Raw genomic sequence first — 20513 nt, 5'->3', positions numbered from 1 at the left:
GTAGCGAATCGTTCACCTGTTATACACCCCGCTCAATTTTCCAGCATGGGTCATTTGTTTTGGCTTTATTGTAAAGGGGGAACCTGGATTTGGCAAACTGGAGCAGGACCGGAGATTTGGCAGAACTGGGAAGTGGAATGTGGAGGCTTGGCTAACTGTTGAATTCCTGGTGTCTGTCAGCAGTCAGGGAAGGGGAAGGGCACAGGCCTGGCAGCACTTTGTAATTTTCGATAAGATCTTGGTAAACATTGATTTCATTGTTTTGTAATTGGGTCTAATTAGGATGACGAATGACATTCTCTCCCCCTCTCATGCTTTCTAAAATAAAAAATGAATAGCTTTTATTTAAAAAAAAAAAAAAAATTATTGTCCAATTTACATTCAAATACTTTTCAAAAACACAAACTGTTATGGTCAGAGGCACAATTTGACTATACGTTGAGAAAAATAATTAGAATGTTCATATTTCCAACGCGAACAAAAGCTATAGCTGGTCTGTAATGAATAGAGAGGGTCATGTTCGAAATGAGGTTCTGTTTTTCTCTCGCTTGCTATCTTTACACTTGCTCTTTTTTTTTAATTGATATATATATTTTTTTTTAATTAAATAATGCTTTAAAATTAAGTCCTCTTCAAATAATCTTGGAACAATTGAACAAGGATTGCTGGAAGCTAAAGGATAGCGTAACCATTTAAGTGGTGGGGAAAATATATTAAACAGGTAGTCTTCTGAAAATGTTTAAATTGTGAGTTGAGCACACCTATTTGAAATACTTGTGATTTAGTAGCAAAAATGGACTCCTGCAGAGTTACACTTTTGCCTTTTAAAATGTGGGTACTGGGTATGATTGATAATATTTCAACATTTTATAGTCATTGCATGTTTGCTGTAGTATTTTTGCTTTGTATGGTGAAAATTAAATGGGCCTGAATTTGCGGTTGGTGGTTCAACGCGGGCAAATGCCTCTGAACAGCAAGAAAAGTACGAACCTACCTGATGGTCCCGGAGGTTCGTAGACTCCCGCTCCTGGGCTGCGTGTAAAGGCCCATGTATCTCAGGGGCGCGGGCGGTTCGCCGGCGCCCCCCTGGGATCACGTGAGCCAGGCCAACCAATCCAAAAGGGGGGAATCCCCATTTATACTTGTAGGGGTTCCATTTACAGACGGGATCTGGGTAAAGCATGGTACAAATAGCCCAACTCTCCGCCAGCGGATGTTCATTTCCCAAAGACGCGGATGATCGGTCAAGCTGAAACTTGACACAGCGCAAGTTCCGGGTCTTCGCGCGTGCGGAAAGCAGGAACTGCGGGGCATTTAGGCCCGGAAAATCCAAGCCATTGTTTTTCCTTTAATATTTGCAACTGTCTGATGCTTACAAAATTGAGTGGCAAAGGACTGCATTATCTGAGCAAAACAAAACACTATTTACATGTGTAGCTCTCAGCCAGTTACAAGTAAAATGCCTGTTGTTTGGTGAACTATTTGATACTGTGATTTTTTTTTGACTGATGTACACAATATTTGTAATAGTCAACTCTTTCTTTAGTATGGCCTAGTAAAGCTGATTGAGCTATATGTAAAATACTGAAACAGTGCAGAACTGCAAACCACTCGAGCACTGAAAATATTTGTTGACTACATACTGGGTTCACCGTCGAGATTCAGCTTGCGGGGTGCAGCTGGCAATAAAAATTATTTTAGTCTGCTTCATGTGACATGTCAGCTGAGAATGAAATTCAAACCCTTTAAAGCAACCCTGTTTAATTGCTAATTATTCTTAGAACTAAATACATTTCCTTTGTGTACTAAAGGACTACATTGATCCGATCTTTAAAAAAGCTGCTTCAATTCTATTTTATTTACTGCCAGTTCAATTTTTTTTTCTCTGTGACCAATGGATCAAAAATGAAGTTGATATTTGCTCGACCAATTGTGCAAAAATGTTATTTAGGTTATACTGTAACGAGGGAACAATAATTTGGTTGTTTTGAGTTTTTGAATTACATAGTTTGCCTTTCTACTTTCTCTTTTAAGAGACTGTTTAAAAATCTAAATTATTCTGCTATCTCAGGAGTATTTATTCACTTAATTGGCACAACTTTGACGACTATAACAGCTTTCCTTCACTTAAGTGAAAACATTAGTACATTGCGTTCACACAGCATTCGCTTCCTGATTGCGATTGTTTACTGGTTTCAAAAAACAAAGGGAAATTCATCTGTTTGAAACTTCTTATAGACAAGAAGTGTACATTACAGCACTGTCACTTCACTTATAAATAGCATTGGGTTATGAAAATTAATTTTGTCTTTTTTTAAATTCTGTTTATCAGTGTGTTTTTATTTGCCCCTTTGCAGTTTGAGATGGTGCAAATAACATACTTGGTAAATGTTTCACAAAATGTAAAATATGCTGTTACTGTTTCTGGCAGTTCTAGAAGTCTGTTTTTTTTAAAAATTTATGTAAAAGTATTTCCTACGATTATCTTCAGAATTTCCAAAAATATACCAACTACCAAAGATGTGGAGCCACTTCTAGAAATTGACAGCGATATTCGAAGCTTTGAAGTTTTCCTATCTTCAAGAATGCCAATGCTTTCATCACGAGATGTAAAAACATTTCTACCATGCACAGTAAATTTGGATCCTAAACTGCGTGAGATTATTGCAGGTTAGTACTTTTTATGTATGACAATTGGGGTGGTTCTGTAGACATAAGAACATAAGAAATAGGAGCAGGAGTTGGCCATTCGGCCCCTCGAGCCTGCTCATCCATTCAATAAGATCATGGCTGATCTTCTTACTCAACTCCACCTACCTGCATTATCCCCATATCCCTTGATTCCCTTAATATCCAAAAATCAACCGATCTCTGTCTTGAATATACTCAACGACTGAGCCTCCACAGCCCTCTGGGATAGAGAATTCCAAAGATTCACCACCCGCTGAGTGAAGAAATTTCTCCTCATCTCAGTCCTAAATGGCCGACCCCATATTCTGAGACTGTGGCCCCTGGTTCTAGATTTCCCAGCTAGGGGAAAGATCCTCCCTGCATCTACCCTGTCAAGCCCTGTAAGAATTTCGTATGTTTCAATGAGATCACCTCTCATTCTTCTAATCCCCTCATCCCAGGAATCAGTCTGGTGAACCTTTGTTGCACTCCCTCTATGGCAAGTATATCCTTCCTTAGGTCAGGAGACCAAAACTGTACACAATACTCCAGGTGTGGTCTCACCAGTGCCCTATATAATTGCAGTAAGACATCTTGGCCTAGAAATTCAGTAGTGCCCCGTTTGGGGCGCCAGCCTCGCCAGGGCGCTAAAAGTAGCGCCCCGGAAGCAGTCGTGGCCGCCTGCCGGAAATTCACTTTGCGCGCCCCAGAGGGAAGCGCGACGCTACTCGAGGCGCCCCGCATCCCTCTTGGGGCGCTGCAGCTGAAGATCGCGGTGCAACATGCCGCAGCGCCACACGCTGCGGCACGGCGCGCTGCGGTACTGCAGGCCTTCCTCCCCTTCTTAAAGGGGAGGGGCCTTCTGCAGCGCGATCGAGGATCACGAGTGCCGGCAAAAGAGCCCGGCACCGAGGAGAAGTGCCGGGCTCTTGGAACGCAGTTGGCACTCCGCGGGGGTGGTGGGGGGGAGCTCAGGAGGCCGGGGATGGCAGCGCGGAGAGGTGCTGGCAGGCGGCCAAAAAAAAAATGGCCGCCCCGCACCTCCTTTAATTAGCGCCTCTACTGCCGCAGGTAGGCCCCCTGCACCGGTTGCAAATAGCGTCCAGCGTTAAAGCAGGGGGCGCAACTAAATATCGCGATCAGGGCGGTAGCGGGGCACTGCGCACACCTATGATGTCATCGGTCGCGGCGCAGCACTAACGGCTAGCGCCGCCATTAGCGTTCTGCTAAATTTAGCGGGAGGCGTGGCCAGTGGCTTCTGACCCACTTAGCTCCCTCTTAAGGCGCTAATGGGTGGCGCAGCCCACTGAATTTCTAGGCCCTTTACTCTTATACTCAAATCCTCTTGTAATAAAGGCCAACATACCATTTGGGTGGTCAACCAGAGTCTTTGATATTTCTTAATATTTACTGGCAGATCTACAGTAAGGACCAGTGCTGGCCTCGGGTACATAATGACAAAGACGATATGCACACTAAACTTAGGTTTAATCTTTTTTTAATTATGCTTTTCATTTTATAATGTATTTTTTAAGGAATAGTTCCTATATGCTTCTTAACCAATCTCTTCCACCACCCCCCCCCCCCCCCCCCAAATAAAATTTTTAATTTTGTATTAGGTAAATTTTCTAAAAGTTTTTATTTCCAGGGTAATGATCTTTAGCAAGGTTTCAGGAAGTGCTTGTGAGGTAAAATCTTTGCAAAATAGTTCTTTTAATTGATTCTTTTCTTAGGCAGGGTTATTTATCGTTTTTCTAATATGCAGAGTCTGAGCTTTAGTGTCCTGTAATACGTTTGACTTGAGGTCTTCCTTTCTAGGCTGTGACCTAAAATACCAAAAGTTCTCCAATCTGCTCCTGCAGACATCAGCAGCAGTTTAATTTTTCCCCTGGCTGGAGAGTCTAAAACTAGGGGGCCAAAGTCTCGGGGTAAGGGGTCGGCCATTTAAGACCGAGATGAGGAGGAATTTCTTCACTCAGAGGGTTGTGAATTGTTGAAATTCTCTGCCCCAGAGGGCTGTGAATGCTGAGTCTTTGAGTATATTCAAGGCTGAGATCGATAGATTTTTCGACTCTAGGGGAATCGAGGGATATGGAGATCGGGCAGGAAAGTGGAGTTGCAGTCGATGATCAACCATGATCTTATTGAATGGCGGAGCAGGCTGGAGGGGCCGAATTTCTTGTGTTCTTAAATACTGATACCTAAGGTACCAACCGAGTCCACAAAACTTTTTGGTATGTATTTTTTTCTTGCTGAAAATATATGTGTGTTTATGAGCATTAGCTGTTGTTAAAAATTGGTTCTTTACTCATGCTTTTTCTTCATGTCTACAGATATCCGAGCTGCCAGGGAGCAGATGTCCACTGTGAATATCACAGGAATTCCTTATCCTTCGCTACCGTTGCAGGAAGCTCCCCCTCGGGCTGCGTCTGTGTTCAGCCAGGCACCATCAGTCTGCTCCTCCTCCACTTCATTCAATGGTAATGTAATGTCACCACAACATCCTAGCAACTATTATAGTGGCATGGTGGGACAACAGCATCCATTTTACAACCGGGTAAGTAAACTAAAATCTCTCAATGTCTCTTAATCTCTCCTGCTTTCTATCCTATCACTGACCTTCTCTTTTGTTCTTTCATCCCTTCCCCCTTTTCCCAGCCCCTAAACTTGCTTTAAAACCTATCCCTTTTCTTGCTTTTTGTCCAGTTCTGACGAAGAGTCTTCGACCTGAAACATTAACTCTGTTTCTCTCTCCACGGATGCTGCCCTGGCCTGCTGAGTTTTCCCAGCATTTTCTGTTGTTATTTCGGATTTCCAGCATCCGCAGTATTTTGCTATTCTATTATTTTATTGTACTAGCTGCAAAGTGACTATAGACTTTTTTTTAAAAGATTCTGTGTGTTGACACTGCAACATCCTCATATTTGTCATTCCCTCGCATCTAATTTATAACCACGTGTTACCTTTGTTTTATAGTGCTTACTTTAAGTTTAATCCATTGTGAATCAGGATTTGGGAAGTAAACATATTCTACAATTGGAACATTAGATATGCCATGTCACATGTTCTGTGTATTTATTTTCTTTGTGACTTCATTTGATTTTCCTAAATTGTTTTTTTTTCACCTGTTCCTTTTCCATAGCCATATTTTGCCCCTCATATTTGTTACCTGCCAAGGCAATACTTTGGCAGTTTGCAGCATCCCATCTCACGTTCAACTAAAACCAGTTTCTCAAGGGAACAGAACAGTCATCTAGTAAGTATTGCAAAAGCAAAAAAGGGTGAATTTCGTAGTAATGAAATGTAGAATATATTTCGTAAATCATTGAAGTATAATTATGAAACTTTTCTTCTGCTAGGTATACCACAGATTTATAAAATGTTGGTACTAACTATTAATGAAGTATCAATTTCAAAAATACTGCTTCGATTCTCCATACATTTTCACCAAAATAGTATCTTTACAATACAACATTGTTTTGCTTAGAGTCATAGTCATAGAGTCATAGAGTAATACAGCACGGATAGAGTCCCTTCGGCCCATCGTGTCCGCGCCGGCCATCAAGCCCTGTCTAATCTAATCCCATATTCCAGCATTTGGCCCGTAGCCTTGTATGCTATGGCATTTCAAGTGCTCATCCAAATGCTTCTTAAATGTTGTGAGGGTTTCTGCCTCCACAACCCTTTCAGGCAGTGAGTTCCAGACTCCAACCACCCTCTGGGTGAAAAAGTTCTTTCTCAAATCCCCTCTAAACCTCCCGCCCTTTACCTTGAATCTATGCCCCCTAGTTATTGACCCCTCTACTAAGGGAAAAAGCTCCTCAGCATCCATCCTATCTATGCCCCTCATAATTTTGTACACCTCAATCATGTCCCCCCTCAGCCTCCTCTGCTCCAAGGAAAACAAACCCAATCTGCCCAGTCTCTCTTCATAGCTGAAGCGCTCCAGCCCTGGTAACATCCTGGTGAACCTCCTCTGCACCCTCTCTAACGCGATCACATCCTTCCTGTAGTGTGGCGACCAGAACTGCACACAGTATTCCAGCTGTGGCCTAACCAGTATTTTATACAGCTCCATCATAACCTCCTTGCTCTTATATTCAATGCCTCGGCTAATGAAGGCAAGTATCCCATATGCCTTTTTTACCACCTTATCCACCTGTTCCGCCGCCTTCAGGGATCTGTGTACTTGCACACCCAGATCCCTCTGACCCTCCGTCTTGCCTAGGGTCTTTCCATTCATTGTGTATTCCCTTGCCTTGTTAGTCCCCCCAAAGTGCATCACCTCGCACTTTTCCGGGTTAAATTCCATTTGCCACTGTTCTGCCCATCTGACCAACCCATCTATATCGTCCTGCAGACTGAGGCTACCCTCCTCGCTATTTACCACCCTACCAATTTTTGTATCATCCGCGAACTTACTGATCATACCCTTTACATTCATATCCAAGTCATTAATGTAGACCACAAACAGCAAGGGACCCAGCACCGATCCCTGTGGTACCCCACTGGCCACAGGCTTCCAGTCACAAAAACAACCTTCGACCATCACCCTCTGCCTTCTGCCATTAAGCCAGTTTTGTATCCAATGTGCCAAGGCACCCTGGATTCCATGGGCTCTTACCTTCTTGACCAGTCTCCTGTGCGGGACTTTATCGAAGGCCTTACTGAAATCCATGTATACCACATCCACTGCGTTACCCTCATCCACACACCTAGTCACCCCCTCAAAAAATTCAATCAAATTAGTCAGACATGATCTTCCCTTGACAAAGCCATGTTGACTATCCCTGATTAATCCTTGCCTCTCCAAGTGGAGACAAATTTTGTCCCTCAGGATTTTTTCCAATAATTTTCCTACCACTGATGTTAGGCTCACTGGCCTGTACCCCGGTTTTTCCCTACTACCCTTCTTGAATAATGGTACTACATTAGCGGTTCTCCAGTCCTGTGGCACATCCCCTGTGGCCAGAGAGGTCCTGAATATATGTGTTAGAGCCCCCGCAATCTCCTCCTTTGCCTCACACAGCAGCCTGGGATACATTTCACCCGGGCCTGGGGATTTATCCATTTTTAGGCCAGCTAAAACCGCCAATACCTCCTCCCTCTCGATGTTAATATGTTCGAGCATATCACAGTCCCCCCCGCCCTATTTCTATGTCTACATCGTCCTTCTCCATAGTGAAAACAGATGCAAAAAATTCATTTAGAACCCCTCCTACATCTTCCGGCTCCACACACAGATTGCCACTTTTGTCCCTAATGGGCCCTATTTTTTCCCTAGTTACCCTCTTACCCTTAATATACTTATAAAACATCTTCGGATTTTCCTTTATTTTGCTCGCCAGTGTTATTTCATGGCCCCTCCTTGATCTCCTAATTTCTTTTTTAAGTATCCCCCTGCACTTTTTGTACTCCTCTAGGGCTTCCTCCGTCTTTAGCCTTTTGTATCTACCAAAAGCCCTCCTTTTTTTCCTAATCCATTCTCGTATATCCCCTGACATCCACGGTTCCCTGTGGTTTTTGGAACCACTCTTGACCTTTACGGGAACATGTTGCCATTGTATGATCTCAATCTCCCTTCTGAAAGCCTCCCATTGCTCCGATGCGGATTTTCCTACAAGTAGCTGATCCCAGTCCATTTTGGCCAGATCCTGCCTTATCCTATTAAAATCGGCCTTCCCCCAATTTAGAAACTTTATTTCCGGCCCATCCCTGTCCTTTTCCATGACCACCTTAAATCTTACCATATTATGGTCACTATCACCAAAGTGCTCACCTACTAGCACTTTTTCCACTTGGCCGGCCACATTTCCTAGAATTAGGTCCAGTACCGCCCCCTCTCTTGTAGGACTTTCTACATGCTGGCTCAAAAAGCTCTCCTAGATGCACTTTAAGAATTCTACACCCTCTGAGCCTTTCACACTCTGACTATCCCAGTTAATATTGGTTCTTTGGGGTTTCCCCCTCCCCATTTAAATTTTACAAGTAGTTATTTTTCTGAACCCTGACAGAATTTTTTATTTTCACATTCTGCTAAAGTTGTTCCCTCCTTTTTTGTTTCATTCCAAACTGTTCGCCTTTGTGTTTATTCATATTAACCTAGCGCTGGCTGTTGTTTTTTTTTAAACTTTGGGTTTCTTGCTCCGAATACCTGAATTGTGTTCGTTAAAAATCTGTATTGGATGATCAGTGGTGAATTGCTGAACTTTTTGATTTGAGGTTTTGTATACCCCTTTGGCTGTAGCAATTGTAAACTAACTATTTTGGAGTGCATACATATTTTTTTGCAGTTGAGCGTGGGCAGCTATTATTCTCTATGAAACAACAGTAACATAAATTGCCATATATAGAATATATAAATCGAATGGGGAAAAGTCAAGTGGCATGGAGCTGCTGCCAAACTTTCATTTTCAATGGTCAGGAACAAAAATTAATTTTAAATTACTAAGATAGCAACTAAAACAGACTGGCTATATGACCCACCGCATTGTCATCTTTGACCACTTCATATTTTGACATGGTATTTTGGATTTTCATCCATTTGTGGTGATATATAAATCAGTCTGTGAATTTAAGAGGTTTAATAATTGCAGAATAATTTGTACTATTTAATTTAGTTCAAGTTAACTACATTTAAAAAAAAGTTGTTACACAAACAATTACAGTGGTTCCATGAAACAGAAAAAAAATCAGTTCGCCACTCTGCATGTAATGTTAACGAGATTTAGTTCAAGGTGTACATTATTTGCTCTCTGATGTATTTGTATTGTTACCCAAAATTGTGATTTTTGTTCTCGTCAGGAGGTGATCGCGGAGGCTGCTGATGAGGGGCTTCCTTCCCCCTCAGACACCTCACTGGTAATGAGTAGTCACGTGGTGTGGAGTTGTAGCATCTCATTGCTTCTTCCACTGTGATGATACCTAACCACTTAGGCCGTTTTGAAGAACATTTTCATTTTCTTCCTCACTGTCTGTCACTGGTGTGATTTACTTGGTTGCAGTGTTGACCATAATGTTGTCATTTCAAAAACTTCACTTTTTGTAGTCTTACTCGGTCTGTACATCGCTTCAGGTTAGTTCACGGAACTAGACTTTATTAAAACCAGCTTCTGGAAAAATTACCCTTGTATAGTAATGCCTCTTAAATCGTAAAAGCAAATTCCTGTTACTCTACAAGAAATTAACTTTAACAAATTCCCATTTATTGATCAGTACCTGATGCAGCCAAACACAATATGAGCACATTTTATTTGTAATCTTTGTCCTGGTTTATTGCACGTAACATAGTTGATTCTAGGCTTGTTAAGTGCATCAGATCTGAAGTTATAATTAAAAAATATAAATGGCCCGATGCTTTTCTGGCACAGGTGGAGAAGCAAGAACACTTAATGGGTTTCAACAAGGAACTAGACATGTTCTTGTCAACAAATCAGATTTAGGGTTATTAGAAATACACTAAGGGAGTACTGTGGATATGTGGGCTGGATGGTCTGAAGGTCTTCTGCCTGAAACGATGTTACTATGTAATAATATTGTAGTACACAGTTAGTCCGCCACTCTTTCTCCCCCCCATCACCCCCACAGGACACTGATGCCACATGTTGAATGGGTCTGTTTTTATATTAATGGAGGCATGGATACCCATACTATTCAGAAATGTTAATATAAATTTTAAAAGTTCAGGCTACCTCTTGCGACTGTTCCGTGTCTCATTCCCCTTCCTGCTTCTCTGGAAAGCCGGATATCGGCTGACTCCTACTAAGCTGGCCCGCAAATCGGGTCGGGGATCGGGAGTGAGAAAAGAATATCGGACAGGCCGCGGTTCGGGGTGGGTGGGGGGGGGGGGTGTGGGGAGGAGAAAAGAATATCGGACGGGTCGGGTCGGGTGGCGGGGGGAGAAAAGAATATCGGACGGGCCGCGGTTCGGTTCGGGTCGGGGGGAGAAAAGAATATTGGACGGGCCGCTGCAGCTATCGGACGGGCCACTGTATTGTTGGGTTCACTCTCCCGGTACCTCCTTCACACTGCCCGGCTCGGCCTGCAATCTCCTACCCAGGAGGGAACTCTGTGACCCTCTGCCCTGCTCAGCGTAAGTCGTGCGCCACTCTGGTCATGTCGTGCGCACGACTTACGCTGAGCGAAAAAACTTTTGGTTTTTAGAGGTTTTCGGTTTTCGGAAGTTCAGATAAAGGATAGTCTACCTGTATTACCTTTAGTGATCATGACATTTTTGAATCTCCATAAGAACCTGATGTGACTTCACCTCCATTAGTATGAAGCTAACTCTCAACCTTTAGAGGTACCAGGAGAGGGACATATAAGGGAAACACAAAAAAAAAAATGAACTTGATATCCAATTTTTGTAATATGCTCAATAACCTAGAGGATTTTAGGGGTAAATGTGGCATACATACTGACAAATTGAAGAGATTTGAGACAAAAATTCCTGGGCCAGATAACATACATTCTCGAGTTTTGAAGGAGACTAGGGAGGAAATATGCCAGACACTAGTTATTGCAATGGAGGAGCCATTGGGCCCTTGTGAGGTTTTGCAGGACTGAAAGTAAATGAATATGGTGCAGATATTTAAAAATAGTGACAAAACTGACTCTGGCAACTATAGGCCCATTAGCTTTGTGCCCCCTTCCTGCCACCTCTGGAGGTGTTACAGCTAGTGTATGCTCGCCTTTAGTGATCTGCTGAGATCAATGCCGTGGAGGTTGCCAGTGGGACAGGTGGCGATGAGCACATTAATGCCTATAATACTTGTCTCTAGCTGCGAGACCATGGTTGGCATCACAAGGAACATTGGCTGGCTCCATCGGTTCTGTGGTGGGCTTGGTGGCTGGTTTGCTTGGAGAAGTTATCAAATAATAGGTCTTTCCAGTAAATGTAATACAGTAAAGTGCTGGTGGTGAGGGCTGAGGCAAGCCGGTGGGGAGTGGTAGAGAAAACGGCAGAGTATAGTATCCAAGGGACGCTTGGTTATCTGTCAGTTTCTGGTATCTGCTGGGGTTGGGGTTCTACCATCTTGTCAGTTAATTGAGGTTCCACTGTATTCACTTTAATAACTTAAGTAGTCTGTACGACTTGAAAGGGAAGGCAATTATTAAAAGAGTTTACTGTGTAGGTTGTGTGGAGGGAAAAGAAGTTTCTCTCTTTCATTCAACCTGTACATACAAATGAGTAGGTCATCACCCAAAGTTGAGGTTTGGAGAGGGAGGAACACTGAGACACGAGTGAAGATTTTCTGATCAGCTTGCCAGATTTGCACGTGCAAATGGGGCAGATACGTGGAACTACGGTGCAGCAAAGGGCTGGCACAGTGACAGTAATGGTCAGCTGTGGACTGAAACTTGGCTTCACCTCCTTGCAGACAGGCTGCAGTCTTGGCCTTGGGGGATGGTGCCTTGGACTGGCCCAGAAGGCAGCCCTCTTCACAATCACAGCATGCAACATCATCTGCACTTTAGCATCCATCAAGCAGAGGGCCTGGCACTGGGCTGCTCAGTCACTTGGTTGCACACTTGTGCCTACACCTTGGGTTTCCTTTCAATTCATTTTTGCCTGTTTCTTGTTGGTTCCCATCCTGTTCAGCCTTGCCAAAGGCTGCTAATGGGTAGAGATGCAATTGAAGCTTCAGTGGCTTTTAGAATGTTGTCACCCTATTTTGGCACTCCCCTTTAATCATGCCCATTACTTTAAATGATGATAACATGCAGTTTTTGGTTCCTGCCACTAGTGTGCTTACTGTGCAAATACAAATCTCTCACTTCTATTTATGTCAGTGCAAAACCCAAAACACTCGCACGTGAATCATAAACGGCATTACTGCCGCCAGACTAACAACCCTTTGTTGCGACGGTAACCACTAAGAAATCCGCTAACACCCGTACTGTTCTCAGTGCTGCTATTGGTGGATGCATCCTGAATCCACCAAAAGCACTGCAGAGAACAGTCCCTCCCATACCGTTCGGCCTGCAAAATAGAAGCAACCTCCTTTCAGATGTGAATTGCCCTCGGACTGGAAAATCCCCCATTATCTCAAGAATTTGAGGTTTCCAAAGTTAACAACATGATAATGTGGTCCTACCTCACCCTGCTGAACATGTATGTAGGGTTCTGTTCGGAGAGTATAACTTTTTCACAACGCCTGTTAATTATGTGGTCAGCCTTTTTAGGGAAAAATACAAAGTCAAATCTCCTTGCGCATTACTTCGTAAAGGTTTAAATAAATACTTCAGAACTTTTTTATTCAGTTCAGACTTTGATTTCAATTCAGTCATTGACTGTCAGCCTTGAAATAAATTTTATTATTTGTGAATTCCAGCTTATTGAGGCTTCTGTTGATTACATTATCACACTGTTTGAAAACATCTCATTGGCTCATTCTTAACTTTGATGCCAGAGCTGTTCCGCAATCTCAATCCATATGGATCATTGTAAAATGATGATATTTGTGGGTTTGATGACAGACGTGCATAACCTTATCTAACTGAAGCAGCAGGTTTTTGTGAGCACAGAATATAATGGCTACATGCAATATTGAACATGGATAAGCTTTAAGGTCTAAGCTGAAGAAGCTGTTCCAGGGAATGACACTAACAAGGTAAAGGTTGACTTCTTGCTGTTGGTTCTTTGGACACTGACTGCTCTGTAGTGTCTTGCTGAAGAGGCCATTAGCTGCGTGAGAGCATTGACAGTGGGGTGTCTTTAAGCCATTGGACTGTGCAGAGGTGTTACAGCTGAGCATGATGCTGTACTCGACTGATGTCCACACATGCACGCTTACAGCAGGAGCACCTCTGTTCAGTCCGTAAGGGTGACCCCGAGCTTCCGATCGCCTGTCACTTTAATTATCCGCTCCACTCCCACTCAGACCTCACTGTCCTCGGCCTATTACATTGTTCCAATGAAGCTCAACGTAAGCTCGAGGAACAGCAGCTCATCTTTCGATTAGGCACTTTACAGCCTCCTGGACTCAACATCGAGTTCAACAATTTCAGACCATAACCACGGCCCCTATCTTTTTTTCCCATTTGTTTTATTTATTTATTTATTTATTTCTCCCTCCCACATGGCAGCTGTCTTTCATTCTGCCAGTGCCATCTTTTGTTTCTTAACTTGTCCCATTACCATCTCCTTTTGCCTTGCACCATCTCTTAATCTCTCCTGCCTTCCATCCCATCACAGACCTTCCCTTTTGTTCTTTCCTCCCCTCCCCCCTTTCCCGGCCCCTACACTTGCTTAAAACCTGTTCCATCTCCAGCTTTTTCCAGTTCTGACAAAGGGTCATCGACCGGAAACGTTAACTCTGTTTCTCTCTCCACAGATGCTGCCTGACCTGCTGAGTATTTCCAGCATTTTCTGTTTTTATTTCAGATTTCCAGCATCCGCGGTATTTTGCCTAAATATGTCATCAGATGTGGAAACCGTGGATTTGCTTTCCTTGACTTAAGGGTACTGAGGCCATTCTGGCAGCCTAACCACCAGACTGACGCCTGAGTGCTAAGTAGCGATTCCTGCTGGGAAAGCATTTAGCCTGCCAACACTTACTGCATGGCCGTATACATGAAGAAGATAAGATCCTGGGGGCTGTTGCAACATGTGAATAGCACCTCAGCAAAAATCTCTCGTACATCTCCCGAGTCCCTGTGTCTGTTCATCTACCCCTGTGTGTGTCATGCTCTTCAACTTCAGCTATCTACCCTAATCCTATTTCCCATATTCTTCTTTTTCAAATACTTGTCCAATTCACTTTTGCATGATGTTTCTGCATCAATAGCCACTTGGAATGAAACATTCCATGTTCCAATAATATCTTCTCTTCTTAGGCAGTCCCTCGGAACCAAGGATGACTTACTTCCACATTAAAAATGCGTTCTCAGGTGACTGATGAGTCCAATGCGGGCTGCAGTCATTTCAACATTTTACAGGAAACTCTTTTTTATCCGGGACCGACATGGTGCCGGTTCATCAAAAATTCCGGATAACCGAGAGCTATAGTAAAAGATACGGAGCTGAGAGCTCCGTATAAAGCAACAAACCCTGTTGCTTAGCAACAGGTGCAGAACAATGACCACAAGTTCCAAGCATCTCTGTAGCTTAGCAACAGCTGCAGCCACACCCTTGCACAGCAACAGATCGAGGAAGGCAAGTAAAATGAAGTAAAACTTACCTGAACCTACTCCTGAATTTTGCCGGTTAACCGAGATTTCCGGTTATTTAGGTGCCGGTAAATCGAGAGTTTCCTGTAGTCTGTCAAGAGAAAGTTCTATAAAATTTCAGAGTATAGAACCTTAGTCTACATTATAAATGGTGTGATAAATGTTTTTTAAGAGCAGAAATCCTTGCCAAAATTTGAAATTGTAATTGGTTTTAACAATATTAAATCTTTTCCCTTCCGCATTTCTTCCACAAAAGCTGCTTCCGATTGGGCCAAGACGCTGGCTGCTCAAACCCGGTCCCACTTTCCACAGACGCCGGCTGGTCAAACTCGGTCCTGTTCCCAGCAATGCTGGCTACTCAAACCTGGCCCTGCATTCCCACAGTGCAGGGCTGCTCTGAGCTGGACCAGCTGCTCTCTAATGGTGGGGGGGCTTCTCTGACCGTGTGCAGCTGCCCCACAATGCCAGCTGTTCAAGGTACGCCACCCACCCTCAGTTCCAGTTGCTTCTGTTTTGCAGGCCGGACGGTACGGGAAGGACTTCTCCACAAAGCTTTTGGTGGATTCAGGATGTATCCACCTATAGCAACACTGAGAACAGTAAGGGTGTTAGCGGATTTCTTGGTGGTTACTGTCGCAACAAAGGGTTGTTAGTCTGGCGGCAATAACTCAGTTTATGATTCACACACGAGTGTTTTTTTATAATACAGGCAACTCTTTTTTTATCCGGGACCGGCGTGGTGCCGGCTGATCAAAAAGTCTGGATTACAGAGAGGTATACGTACCAAGGTACGAGAGCCCCGTACATGGCTACAGGTGCAGGAGCCCCGGTTACACGGCACTTGTGCAGGAGTCCTGGTTGCACGGCCACAGATCCAGGAGTCCCTGTTGCACGGCCACAGATCCAGGAACCCCGGTTACACGGCCACAGATCCAGGAACCCCGGTTACACAGCCACAGATCCAGGAACCCTGGTTACACGGCCACAGATCCAGGAGTCCCTGTTGCACGGCAACAAGTGCAGGAACCCCGGTTACACGGCCACAGATCCAGGAACCCCGGTTACACAGCCACTAATGTGAAGTAAAACTTACCTGAACCTACTCCTGAATTTTGCCGGTTAAGAGAGATTTCCGGTTATTTAGGTGCCGGTTAAAAAAGAGTTTCCTGTAACAAGCTTTATTACAGTGGCTGATTTGGTCTTCCATTTATATTAAATGGCATGCAAATAATACAACCTCATTCCCAGGCTACCTCTGAGCATGCTCGCTGATGTCCGAGAACAACAGAAGTCCTGAGTGACCAGCTCCCGTGCCCTCAGCTCACCGCGCAGCTGCATTGCTCCTGACCCTTGAACGCTCTGCTTTAAAGGGGACCTGGTTCTGTTCTTAGACCATAATACAACTTTGGCCTGTGCTTGTGTAATACGATTGCACGTTTAGCTGAGGGTGCATTTTTAGGTGTTTACCCACTTTATAATCTTTTCAGCCTTTGTCCCTGTCCTGCAAGTTTTGTTTATAATACAGTGAGTGCTTCGGCCAAATGTTTATCCCATTCCCTAGACCTGGATGTTTTCATTCTCTGCCCTTGCGTTTCCAAACTGTTGTTCAGATATAGAGACAAGATGAAGATTTCCCTTTCTCTCACATTTGCTCTACCACTAAAAATGTTAAAAGAAAGGAATGCGGGAATAGATTGACTTTTTAAATCATCCTAAAACATTCGGACACAGAATGAGCAATCACTGAGTCAATTAACTTTCTTTCTGGCTTTACCTTGGCTCATTTTGGAGTTTCCAGTTTAGAGCATGTGTCAGTACCTTAATGATTTAAAAGGTTGTCTTACTCTCCTGAGCCACAGTAACCATTTCATGTTGTGCTGTTGTCAATTAACTGAGCATCGCCTGAGCCCTGTTCTTCAGCGCAAATTCACCATGCATTTCCGCATGCTAGTTGCCTCACATTTGCACACACGCACACGCACTGGTATCTCTACCATGCCACGTGACATCTGATACAAGCCACCCTTGGGCTATCAGGTGATCTTATCAACAAATCGTGGAGCGGTGTCTGAAGATCTTTGCTCACTGCCCCCTGCATGGTCCCAATGTCTCGGGTAGCGACCAGGCTATCAAATGCAGTTTTATTATTGTTCATAGGCCAGGACACACAGACTCCAAGAGAAAGCTATCAATTTACTATTCTCACCTACACTTTTCTGACTTTCATTAGAATGTTAGGAAAATTCCATTTGATGGTGTAATTTTCCTGTTTCTATCTTGCATCTTCAATCACTTCCTCCCATTCAGTTTTACACATCCCATTGTTTACCATTCTATCTCATTCATGAGCCCTGGAGGAACTTTACTGTTCAATAGAATACTTAAGATATCGTTCCACCTGGTCCAGCTATTAACACATTCTGTTTGTTTATTTTAGAGGACCTTTTATTTCCCGTAATATTGTGCCTGAGTCTATTTTATCATAGCATTATTGTTGGAATGCTGGAATAGATTGACTTTTTAAATCATGTTAAAACATTCTAACAAAGGGCAAAATATCAATTTAAGTAAACTTGGCGGCTCTGCTTGACTCTTACCTTTGGAAAGTTAATGCTGTGTCAAAAAGCATTCGAGGTGTTGTTAATCCTGAGTTACCCATGTTGCAGAGTGTCGATGTTGTTTCCCCCTCTCCCATTGCCACCTTGTACCCAGCCAAACAGTGGGCAGATCTCTTCACTTGTGGATGGACTCACGTTGGGGCTTATTGGAACTTCAATCCAAGTAATGCAAAAGCTGGGAATCTTGCCTGGCAATTTACAACGCATTTAATTTTTTTTTAAACTTATAACCACAATCAAACTTGTATTAGGATGTTTTGTATTTTTCCATCAGCTGGTTTTATTTTCAAGTTAGAAGACCTCTGTGTCTGCTGCGTGCCTGCTTTTATAGGCTTTCAATCATTTTCCCACATTTACACAATCAATATTTTTATATATAGATTTAGTATGTGTTTAGAGTGCGGGGATGGTGTGTTCAAAATCTTTGTTTTTTTTTAATAGGATGTATATATAATAGGCAATATATGGAAAAAATAATTGAACTTTAGAGGTTATAAAAGCAAAGTTAGTAAGTTAGTTTTGTTTTAAATACATTTGCATTGGGTTTCTCGTAAACATGGGCTGGAATTTTCTCAAGGCTGGCGGGTTGGGGGTCGGGGCCTCCGAGGCGTCCAGGGTTTCCCGCAGGGCCTGCCGACTTTAACGGCAGGGCCTGATTTGAATTCGAGGCCTCTAATTCCCGCCCACAGCCAGCCAGATTGAAAGGTTGGCTGGCTGCGGGCAGGTAGACCTCAGAAGCAAAGGGCTGGTCCAAAGGCAGGGAAGAGAGAATCAGCCGGGGATCGTGGGTGGGGGCGAACATTGGCTGGGGGCTGGGAGAGCATTGGCACGGATCGGGGTGGGAGAGCATCGACGGGTTGGGGAATCGGGGTGGTCGGGAGGGAAAGAGGATCGTGGCCGGCCACTAGAGGATCATGGCTGGCCTCCTCACAGGCCTCGTGAGGGGGTCTCTGATCACAGGGGTGGGTATGGTCGGGACCCTGGATCCAGGAGGTAGGTATAAAGCCAATTACCTCCTGGGTGCAGCAGTCCCCGCCTCGGTTTAACTGCCAAGTCTCACGAATTGTGTGAAACCCGTCCACAGGCAGTTAAACACAAAATAGACGGGGAGAAAGAGGCTGCTAGCCTCATTACAATATTTAAATTGTGGTAACACCCACTGGGAGTGGATTGGTCGCCTGCCCCCCCGTCCCGCCTCCAACAAAACCAGAAGTGGGTAGGTTGGAGGCGGGATCTGGTCGGGAATCCCATTTTTAATACTTTAACTGCCCCCACGCTCCAAACTCACCTGGTTTTTTTTAGGGGAAAATTCCAACCATGGTATTTCAACCAGGCAGCATGTCCAACATTAGTACGATAGCAAAATACTGCAGATGCTGGAAATCCGAAATAACAACAGAAAATGCTGGAAAAACTCAGCAGGCCAGGCAACATCCGTGGAGAGAAAACCGGGTCAACGTTTCGGATGAACCCTTTGTCAAGACTAAAGAGGCACAGGAAATGAAATAGATTTAAGAGGCCAGGCTGGGAGAGAACAAAAGAGAAGTGAAGAGACATGAAGAGGTATTCAAAACCAGACGAGATGGTGATCGGACTAGTGGAGACAAAAGACGGCTCTAGATTAGGTGTGAAATGTGCTGGCAGAATGGGAGACAGCTGCCATGTGGGAGAGAAAAAAAGAAAGGGGGGGGGGGGGGAAAGGGCCAAAACAAAGGTGTGGATAAAAAATATAAGTAAAAATGTCCAACATGTTGTCTAATTTAGTAAGTTCTGGCAATTAGTGGTATTTTTATAGGCCAGATTTAAGGTTTCCTAAACTGATTCATAGTTTACTTCATTAGACTTTGCTAGTCTGGGCAAAATATCCAATATGTTGCATTGCACTCCCTTTGGGAGCAACAGCAGACCAAATTATATAAAAAGTAATAATGCAACAGGCACAAGTTCCCCAGTGCCTCAGTGAATAAACAAGCATTGAAGGGTGTAGCACTGTGTCATACAGACTGGGTAAAACCCCAGGTTTGATAACCTGATCTGTAGTGAATTAAATGATCTCCGCTGGGACGGCAATGATGGTACTATGATTGATCACGGTGATGCTGGGGTTTGAAAAAATAATTCCTAGTTTCCACTTTTAATGCCTGTCCAATAGCCCATGCTAGAACATATGTGAACATTTAGGTAAGGTCACGATCAACTGTTATGGCCAATCAGCAATCACAGTCCGGGCTCACACAATAAGAGCAGCCACGTGACAACGCTACCAAAGGGTCACCATCTCCTGTGGAATTGTACCCTGGTATGAGTTGCTGGCTTTAGGAAAGTCTGACTGAGGAGAAAATTTCTGGAGAAAATTACATAAACACAAAGGACTTTAAAACTGCCTATTTAAATATATTGCCAAGTCAGAGGGGTTTGGAGGTCCTTATACACGAATCACAGAAAGTTAACATGCAGGTACAGCAAGCAAATAGGAAGGCAAATGGTATGTTGGCCTTTATTACAAAGGGGTCAGAGTATAAGGGTAAGAAAGTCTTACTGCAATTATATAGGGCTTTGATGAGACCACGCCTGGAGTACTGTGTACAGTTTTGGTCTCCTTACCTAAGCAAGGATATACTTGCCTTAGATTGGGTGCAATGAAGGTTCACTAAATTGATTCCTGGGATGAGAGGGCTGTCCTATGAGGAGAGATTGAGTAGATTGGGCCGATACTCTCTGGAGTTTAGAAGAATGAGAGGTGATCTCATTGAAACGTATAAAATTCTTAGAGGGCTTGACAGGGTAGATGCAGAGAGGCTGTTTCCCCTGGCTGCGGAGTCTAGAACTAGGGGGCGTAGTCTAAGGATGAGGGTCGCCATTTAGGACTAGATGAGGAGAAATTTCTTCACTCAGAGGGTTGTGAATCTTTGGAATTCTCTACCCCAGAGGGCTGTGGGTCCTCGGTCGATGAGTATATTCAAGACTGAGATCGATCCCTTTTTAGGCACTAAGGGAAATGGGGATAGGGCGGGAAAGTGGAGTTGATGTAGAAGTTCAGCCATGATCATATTG

General features: G+C 43.8%; 1 protein-coding gene across 8 annotated transcripts in view; it reads left to right on the top strand.

Moving 5' to 3' along the window:
* Positions 1-20513, top strand: part of kidins220b (kinase D-interacting substrate 220b) — a 185293-nt gene that overhangs the window by 148049 nt on the left and 16731 nt on the right. For 3 of the 8 annotated variants that reach the window (XM_085996355.1, XM_085996353.1, XM_085996354.1), the window contains 4 exons: positions 2492-2670; positions 5004-5227; positions 5813-5926; positions 9475-9531. In XM_085996355.1, coding sequence (XP_085852481.1) covers positions 2492-2670; positions 5004-5227; positions 5813-5926; positions 9475-9531 — 574 coding nt within the window. The remainder of the gene's footprint in view (positions 1-2491; positions 2671-5003; positions 5228-5812; positions 5927-9474; positions 9532-20513) is intronic. The other 5 variants (XM_085996358.1, XM_085996359.1, XM_085996357.1 and 2 more) reach the window with 2 other exon arrangements.

The sequence above is a fragment of the Somniosus microcephalus genome, chromosome 9 (assembly GCF_052327205.1).
Source record: "Somniosus microcephalus isolate GS21.2 chromosome 9, FLI_Smic_1.0, whole genome shotgun sequence".
Lineage (NCBI taxonomy): Eukaryota > Metazoa > Chordata > Chondrichthyes > Squaliformes > Somniosidae > Somniosus > Somniosus microcephalus.
This window is presented reverse-complemented; position numbering and strand designations above follow the sequence as displayed.